At 36.8% G+C, this 9,598-nt stretch overlaps 1 protein-coding gene across 3 annotated transcripts in view; it reads right to left on the bottom strand.

The window, feature by feature from the left end:
* Nucleotides 1-646: 646 nt before the first annotated feature.
* The window catches only part of LOC107660504 (mitogen-activated protein kinase kinase kinase 5-like), a 61,041-nt gene continuing 52,089 nt past the window's right edge, over nucleotides 647-9,598 (bottom strand). For 2 of the 3 annotated variants that reach the window (XM_016449818.1, XM_016449820.1), the window contains 7 exons: nucleotides 7,428-7,613; nucleotides 5,337-5,460; nucleotides 4,865-5,093; nucleotides 3,200-3,312; nucleotides 2,223-2,332; nucleotides 2,044-2,120; nucleotides 647-902 (listed from right to left, as the gene is read on the bottom strand). In XM_016449818.1, coding sequence (XP_016305304.1) covers nucleotides 800-902; nucleotides 2,044-2,120; nucleotides 2,223-2,332; nucleotides 3,200-3,312; nucleotides 4,865-5,093; nucleotides 5,337-5,460; nucleotides 7,428-7,613 — 942 coding nt within the window. In that variant the 3' untranslated portion in view covers nucleotides 647-799. The remainder of the gene's footprint in view (nucleotides 903-2,043; nucleotides 2,121-2,222; nucleotides 2,333-3,199; nucleotides 3,313-4,864; nucleotides 5,094-5,336; nucleotides 5,461-7,427; nucleotides 7,614-9,598) is intronic. The other variant, XM_016449819.1, reaches the window with a different exon arrangement.

Raw genomic sequence — 9,598 nt, 5'->3', positions numbered from 1 at the left:
TGGGGGGTGAACAAAGGCCTCCTGTAGCGAATCGATGCGTTTTTGTAAGAAAAATAACCATATTTAAAACGTAATTATCAATTTAATCTAGTTGTGTCAGCAGTTGTACACAGAAGCAGCTCCAGGCGGATGACGTATGAGGTCGGCTTTGTGCATGCGCCGCTCAGCAGTGAGGAACGCGGAAGCAGCTCCGGGAGGATGACGTAAGATGACATGCTCCGGTGAGTCTCGTGAAAACCAGCGTTTGTTATCAGGAGCAAAGGAAGCAAAGTTTCCTTACTTTAGCAAAGGAAAACCAGTTTCCTCTTGGCTTATATTGAAATCCTCCGACATTCTTCTTTACAAATCCTCGTTTTGTACTTCTAATTCTTGACCGTTGTTTTGTTTTGATCTCTCTGCTGCGCTTCCGCGTTCCTCACTGCTGAGCGGCGCATGCGCTGACCTCATACGTCATCCGCCTGGAGCTGCTTCTGTGTACAATTTTTTTTTATGGATGGGCGATTTTTATTTAACTTGTTTTGGACTGATGCATGCAACACCCGCTGAGTGGCATTAAACAACTTGAAAGATCAAAGACCATTTTTAATATAACTCTGACTGGATTCGTCTGAAAGAAGAAAGTCTTATACACCTAGGATGCCTCGGGGGTGAGTAAAACACTAGCTAATTTTCATTTTTGGGTGAACTAACCCTTTAATGTACAACTGCAATCTCACAGACGAATCAAAAAGGTAAAACACGTATTTACATGCGATATGAATTATCACAAAGACTTGAATTGATCCCATTAAATATTTGGTTATGTCTCAAACGCGTGAGCAGGGTCTGGATGGCACATATATATTGCTGTCGTCTTTCTGTGCTCGCTGATAGCCTTCCAGAGTTTACATAGGACTCCACCTCTGGAAACACAAGACAGGAAAAAACAAACACAATCACACACTACTCGTGACTGTGCATAGCAGAGAAATGTAATAATTCTAGAGCTAATGTAAACAATGCCAGTATACAAAACCACAGCATCACTACAACATTGAATATTTCCTTTAATTATAAAAATGTTTATTAAGAGTGTGCCACTGAGAATATTTACTAAGAACTTTATCATCATAAAACAGAATTTATGTGTGGAGAAGGGCCACGTTTACATCTAAACTAAACAATTAATTTACAAAGAAATGGAATCCAATACACAAATGACAGAATATAACACTCATTTCATTTAGATTTATTCAATAGAAAGTGTTTGTGTGTCTGTCCCACACACACAACGTCTTTTTTTCTTCTTCTTCTTCTAAACAATGAACAAGCAGTTTATGCCACAATTCAATGCTTCGTTATACAAGCTTACATTGCAAAAGACTGTTAATAAATTGCATTCAGGTTTTTTTTTATATTGTTTCAGCAGACACCACACTGCAAAAATAATGCAGAAACTACACACCACAGCAATTTTAATGTGTCACTGATGACTGGATTAATGGCAAATGTATTAAACATGTATTAAAACAGAAAACAGTTATTGTAAATTGTTGTATTTCACAATATTAGTTTTTTTAATATAAATTAGTGCTGTCAAACATCCAAAATAAAGGTTTTTGTTTACATAATATATGTTTGTGTACTGTGTATATTTATTATGTATATATAAATACACACACATTAAGTATATAAAGTATAAATATTTACATGTGTGTGTATGTGTATATATATATATATAAATAATATATAAACATTTTTCTTAAATATATACATGCATGTGTGTGTATTTATATTCACATAATAAATATACACAGTACACACACATATATTATGTAAACAATGGATGCAATTTAATCATTTCACAGAACTAAAATAAATGCATCCTAGTTAAATCTTATTTTAAAAACATAAAAACAATTTTACTGATTCTAACTTTCTGAACAGTAGTGTACTGATTAGAAATAAAACCTATAAATGTCCTTGGCAGTTTTTGAGAAGTTGTAGTAAACATAAGCTTAAAAAAAAAAGACAAATATCAGAATATCAGAAATGTTCACGCACCGTAATCTCAAAGTCTTCAAGTCGTCTCTTGTGACATAATGAAGGATGTCATCAAGACTGTAATCTTCAGATATAATCTGTGATATGGACAGAAAATATGCCATTATCTGTTTATACATACAGCACAGCTTTTATGTTCAGTGTTTGGTGACCAAATTGAGTTATTTTCTGTATATTACCCTCTCTATGGAATCTGCATCGGCCCCGTGGTGTTTAAGCCATTCCAGAAGTCCCTGGTCTCCCTCTCGCTCCAATGAACTACTTGTGCTCATGAAGTGTGCAGGAACATCTGCCATAAACAGAGTTAGACTGTCGTGTTCATCAGGTTAAATATATTCTAGCGTAATGATTTAATACATAGCAAGAGGTGAAATACAAAATACAGAAATGAAAAACAACCATCTGATTAAAGCAATTTTCTCTGCAAATGCAAAGTCACATCACAAAGACGATTGTTATCTATGATGATGTTTTTTCTAATTAACTTATGAAATGAGTTAAGACTTTCTCACGAAAGCTGCTCATGTAGATATGATTTCTACAGCAAAGTACCACAGAGCAGTATCACATATATGTGACCCTGCAGCACAAAAGCAGTCTTAAGTCGCTGGGGTATATTTGTAGCAATAGCCAACAATACATTGTATGGGTCAAAATGATAGATTTTTCTTTTATGCCAAAAATCATTAGGATATTAAGTAAAGATCATGTTCCATGAAGATATTTTGTACATTTCCTACCATAAATATATCAAAACTTTATTTTTGATTAGTAATATGCATTGCTAAGAAGCTCAATATTTAGATTTTTTTGCACCCTCAGATTCCAGATTTTCAAATAGTTGTATCTCAGCCAAATATTGTCCTATCCTAACAAACCATACATCAATGGAAAGCTTATTTATTCAGCTTTCAGATGATGTATACATCTCAATTTCGAAAAATTGACCCTTATGACTGGTTTTGTGGTCCAGGGTCACATATGTGATTTGTGAGTACAAACTACCAGCTTTAAACAGTTTTTCTGCGATCGATGTTGACACTCGCAGGTCATTTATATTCAAGACTGTTTTGTCTTTTCTCTCTTCGATCTTTTTAGTTGCAGTCTGGAGCTTGAATAGCATGTGTGTGTGTGAGTGTGTGTGTATTAGATTCACCAGCAGGCCCGGATCGACTCTTCAATAGTTTGATCTCTTGTTCTCTCTCCTCCAGCACTTGCTGTAAGATGGCCTGATACTCTCTCTCCTTCTCTATTAATTCCTCCAGCAGCCTAGAGCACACAAACCAACACAGTCATGTGCAAGTCTATAACTTTAGATCATGACGGAATTTGTCTGGAGTGGTTAAACGTATGACTTAATGCAAATAAACACACAAGTGTACTAATCTATATGTCGACATAAATGGCTTATATTTGTTTGTATGTTTATATAGCACTCGTCGAGCAATTGTGAATGCCAGAAAATTCGCTCCCAGGCTCAGGACATTCCCAGGATTCAAACTTGAACGTGATTGAATGCGAGCCAGATTCTGTAGGATTTGTCATAGTGATAACATTTATTCTGCCACTATTTGACCGATAACATACACAATGCAGTTGTTTGTGCGAGAACAACATAAAAATGAATGAGCAGGGCTACTCAATAAATACATTAGATTTCACATAGTCTTTATGGGAAAAATGCCACTTCATCTTTATGGGATCACATGTGACCCTGGAGCACAAAAGCAGTCTTAAGTCGCTGGGGTATATTTGTAGCAATAGCCAACAATACATTGTATGGGTCAAAATTATACATTTTTCTTTTATGCCAAAAATCATTAGGATATTAAGTAAAGATCATGTTCCATGAAGATATTTTGTACATTTCCTACCGTAAATATATCAAAACTTAATTTTTGATTAGTAATATGCATTGCTAAGAACTTCATTTGGACAACTTTAAAGATGATTTTCTCAATATTTAGATTTTTTTGCACCCTCAGATTCCAGATTTTCAAATAGTTGTATCTCGGCCAAATATTGTCCTCCTATCTTAACAAACCATACATCAATGGAAAGCTTATTTATTCGGCTTTCAGATGACGTATAAATCTCAATTTTAAAAAATTTACCCTTATGACTGGTTTTGTGCTCCAGGGTCACATATGGGATCTGTGTGAATGAGCAAAATCCCCGGATTACCAGAACAATTTTCTCAGCACTTTTCCAGAATCTCTGTATGAAAGGAGCTCATGTTCAGAGTGAATTTGTGTACTCCAGAAGAACATTTAACTGCTCTACCATTGTTTGGGGGCCAAAACTAAACAGAATATTTTTTTTAATGAAATACAGAAAATGTAGAAAAAAAACATTGTAGGCTTTTGGTTCGATTCATAAGAAATAATCAACAGATTAATTGATTAACAGAGAATTATTGCTAACAGTCCTATCTCGATGTGTTTAAAATCGTGGAAGCGAGAGCAAGATTTGAGAGCTACAGTGGAATAATGACTTGGGTCTGGGTTTGTTCTTCACAAATAGCTATCGAATTACTTCAGAATGCCTGGAATAAAGCAGGAGTCATATGGACAATCTATGTGATACTTTATGGTGTTTTAATGACATTCTTGGGGTGTGACAGACCCATTAACCATTCACTTTAATTATATACAAAAAGTAAAACTAACCCCTACACCACACCGCAGTCAGAGGAGTCTTATTTGCTGACTGGCATTATTTGTTACAGATCATCAGAGTCTGTCACTATCATTCGCATGTGTACAAATTCACCCAATGCTGTATATTAGAGCTGCAAATAAAATAAAACACCAGCACTTACCTCTTGGTTTCTAGCTTCATGTGACCCAGCTCCATGCTAATCGATCGCTGAGCGCTCTGAGACTCATGGGAAACTATTGAACTGAGCGTGCTCACTCCAGATGTGGCCACAGTGTCGTCATGATGAGCGATAGGTGGCGCTATATCTTTAAGGGGAACTGTGTCGTCATCAATGTCCTCTTGCTCAGCGGGGTCGCTCTCAGACGCCAGCGTGAAGTGTGTCCGCAATTCTGAGAGTGAACAAACACACACATCAAATCAACGGTTCCTGGAGCCTCCCCAGGGCTGCACATTTTGGATGTAATTTACTGGACACAACCAGGTCAGATCACAGTAAGCTGAAGAGTCAATTCAGTTGTGTTAAATAAGGGGACATCCAAAATGCACAGCACTGGGGGCCTTCAAATTCCCTGCCATAAATGAACAGCAGCCAAGAAAATGGATTGTTTTAAATAGAAACCGTTGCTGTTTACCAGGTACTAATATGATGATGGCAGTCTGTACAGCCTTTCGAATGATGTTATCCAGAGCAAACATCCAGTGCGGCTTTATGTTGTGGTTATGCAGGACTTTATTTACCTGGAGAAACACAAAATGCTATTCCCGTTTACTATAATGAACTTTAGGAGTTTTATTGAATTGAATTCACACTTAAATTTGAACTTCAGGGAAAAAGTCATTATTGAGTTTTTCAAGTCTACATAAAATGGCATTCGCAACACATTTTAATACCATAATGTGATCACTTCAGGTGAAGCATGAAGTAACAAAATAGGGCAGGATTTTTATCAATTGACGCTTCGCAGGGAGCTTGAGTGACAGGTGATCTGACCAATCATAACGCTGAATCCGCCATTTCTGTCCGGCAAACAAACCAGACAGGAGAGTAGATTAATGTGGGTGGACTTAAACTTGAAAAACGGTGTGTACTGATGTCTTTCCACCAATACCTTCTGATGTTCATTCATGTTTATTTCATGCTTTAAGCCACTTGAACTGAGCTGCTGAGTCGCTACAAGGTTCTGTCGCAACACATTAAAGAGCCACAGAGCAGTATTTATCGTTTAAATTTCTTTAAAAATGATCAAATTTGAAAGCTAACACTTTGTTTCGTACCAGAAGGAACCTGCTCTGTTTTGTCTGTCGGAGCGTTGTCAGTGTCTTCCTTGCACCACGATGTATTTTTCACTGTGTGTGGCGTGACACAGCAACATTAACTGGGGGGGGGGTGTCTTTGCGAAGGGCCAATTAAGGTGCGATCACATTTACAGTTGCTCTGTGAAATTTCGCCTGCAAATTCCATTCATTTCAATAGGAATCTGTGCGATTGGGAGTTTCGCACAAGGGCAAAAAAGTTCCCCATGCAGATTTCATTTAGATTTCGTGAATTTGCTGCATTGATCGTAGGGTTGGGTACTGAAACCCATGTAACCGGTATGTACTAGAACCGAATCAGAACGCAGATTTCCGTGCCACTTAAATGCCTGAGCGATCGATTGAAATATTTGTCCTGGTTCTCCGAAATGGACGTAAGAAGCATGGGCGTCGCTAGGCCATTTTTAGTGGGGCTATTGCAATTAGCTCCATAAACTGTACACAAATTCGTGATCGCCTCAGAGTCAGTACCCTTTAAATTTGATATGAAACCAGCGGCAGACTTAGTCTCCTCCCCGTCTTTCAGCGCGCTCTTCAATCCGCAGACTGCGCCGGCGCAACACGATCGGACTCAAACATAGGACACAAGGTGTGTGTTTATCCATAGATTGTTATAATATCTGTATCTGTGCAGTTCTTTGTCATAAATACAGTTTGCAAAAGGTCACGAGGGAGCAATCGGTTTCCCATCTACTGTAAAGTTTTCGCTGCATTCATCCCACATCACACCACAGCTGTTTCCTCCAGCGAAAATCTAGCCTTTAACACATATGAACGCATACTTTATAAAACGATCATATTGCTATTTTCATTTGAAATTTTAATATAAAACATATTACAGTGCATGTGGCATACCATACAGTCATTCACAGACCTGATTAAAGACAGCACTCAGTCAATTCACTCATTATAACTAAATATCAGAGGGATTGACAGAGATACAGTAGAAACATTATGTGTGGTTTTGTATTAAATATTGTTTTGTATTAAATAATGACCCAGATCGTGAAATACATTTATTAGCCTTAGAGTAAGGGAAGCACAACTCGGGGAAATGAGAGCATCCGAGGAGCATGTGAATGCTATGTATATTTATTTTAAATATTTTTAATGTTCTTTAATGTTATCCATCGTTTTTTTTTTTTGTGGCTCTTTTTTTTTTGTAAGTATAGGTTCAGGCACCGTTTAGGCACCGTTACCGTTTTAAAAGTATCGATTTGGCACCGGTATCGTAAAAAACCCAATCGATACCCAACCCTAATTGATCGACAGAAAGCTGCTTGGTTTGAAAGTGACTTCTGCATGAACAGTGCTTTATACATCGCTACACTACTGACGTTTTTTTGACTATGAAATTTGGGCAATATTTGTGAGCGCAGTTCATCAGATGGCTTTGGCTAGACACTCACCGCATCCTGGAAGCTGAAGAGCGCCACCTGGAGTTGGCTGATCGCTGTGCTGTCAAAGTCAAGCTCTAGTTTGAGCTGAGAGAGGGTGCTGGCAATTATGTTTCTGTCCGCCATCCTCACAAAATCTCCCAGACTTGTAACCAGTGTGGAGACATGCTGATGCTTCAGTTTTGTCTCCTCAGACCCCTGTATTGAGACAGAAAAGGGACACAAAGCACTTAAAGATTTCGTAGGACTGCATGAACACAATCTTATAAAAAATAATAATTTCTCTGATGTAGGGCTGCAACTAACGATTATTTTGATAATCGATTAGTTGGCCGATTATTTTTTCGATTAATCTGATCTTTTTTTCCCTTTTTTTTTTTATTGACAAAAAACACTTCCACATTCTTCCCAATGTCCTTTAAACAATCATGTCAACTGAATGCTATGAAAACAGTGCTTAACAATTTATTAGACCACCTGTCATAATAAAGAGAAAACACAAATATTTTAGGAATCTGTCAAAAAAATGTTTAAATCAAAAAATGTTATTGTCATTTATTGGGCAAATATCAAACTAAGTAGGCTAGTATTTATTCACATATTAACAAGAATGTCCTCCTATGCCTTCCATAACAGCTTGCATTCTTGCTGGCATTGTTTAGGTACTTTTTGACTGTAATTGGGTATCTGAGAAAAAAAAACACTATAAAGTGACTATTTTCATAGATAACAGCAATAATTATATTATAGCATAGAAATAGTCAACTACTGTTACTAAAGAGCTTATGCACATTAAGCTAAAAAATTATTATAATCACCAATACTGTTAGTTTAGAGCAGCAGTGGCACAAACCTTACATAACTTGTTAAAAAACTTACATACATTTTTTTTTTTTAATTGTTAGGCACTGTATTGAATATAGTTTAAATCTCTACATTAAAAATTAAAATAATAATAAATATAATAAGGACGAATAAAAACATAAACTCAGTGTGTTAACCAACAGGTAAGAGTAATGTTCTGCAGGGACACGCGTCCACTTTGATCGACTAAAGGCGACTATGAAGCGTCTGATATTTATATTCAGAATTACACGCTGTATCCCTTTACAGTTCCTACTCTCATAAAATACGTGCACTACATGTTGACTTTTAAACCTCATTTAAAAACCTTATTTATACCTTTTAAATATCAACAACAGATATTGCAGCACAATGAATGTTTTTGCGCTGAGTATTAACTTAATTGTCTCCTCTCTACTGTGTTGTACCGTCTGTCCGCGCCGGCGCTCATTCAGTAAAGATTTACTATCAGAACGGACCTTTTTGCAAAAGTGGAAGTGCTCCCGTGAATTTGTTACATTTACAGATAAGGATATGACCGTCAACTGAAAGTTTTTGCGCTGAGGACGAACATGCATCTGTCAAAGCGCCTGACAGGGCAAGCCATTACGCAAATGCATTAGCGTAAAGCTTAAAATAAAGAATTCTCATGTTTTGGGCAGCTTGGATCATGTACTTCTCCCGCAGCATCTCATTCTGTTTCCTCCACTACTTTTTAGATGCATTTTGTCCATAGAAATGCGCTATTCAGTGCTGTAATTTGACGCGACCGGCTGAAGTTGGATGTGCACCGTGGGCAGACCCGACTAATCGGAAATGAGAATCGTTGTCGATTATTTTCATTATCGATAATAATCGATTTGATCGATTAGTTGTTGCAGTCCTACTCTGATGTTGTACTTGCACTAATTCCAGGTAAAAGAATCATGTGCAGCAGAGTGACAACATTTACAATGCATCTCATTGCTTTTATAAAAAAGGTTACCATATAATGAAAATGTTAAAGACATTTCAGCAAAACGTTTTTACAAATTTATTATGACATTCGTGCACTTATGCATGCCTCAAAAGAGGGCTTACAATGACTTACAAAGATACATAACAGCTACAAGTGTATGCACTACTTGCTTTATGCAAGCACTATATAGGTACTTATATTATATATAAGTACCTATATAGTATTATATGTACTTATATTATATTATACTATATATTATACTTTATCGACACGAATTGATACAATTGAAACAACAAACAGCCACCCACAAATAGTCTATAAACAAAGCATCAGGCTGTCTTTGAGTTCACATGAACAACGGTTAAAGTTACTCGTCGTCAGG

Source organism: Sinocyclocheilus anshuiensis, unplaced genomic scaffold (assembly GCF_001515605.1).
Source record: "Sinocyclocheilus anshuiensis isolate Anshui unplaced genomic scaffold, SAMN03320099.WGS_v1.1 scaffold659, whole genome shotgun sequence".
NCBI lineage: Eukaryota > Metazoa > Chordata > Actinopteri > Cypriniformes > Cyprinidae > Sinocyclocheilus > Sinocyclocheilus anshuiensis.
The sequence above is the reverse complement of the archived record's forward strand: the minus strand, read 5'-3'. Positions and strand labels throughout refer to the sequence as shown.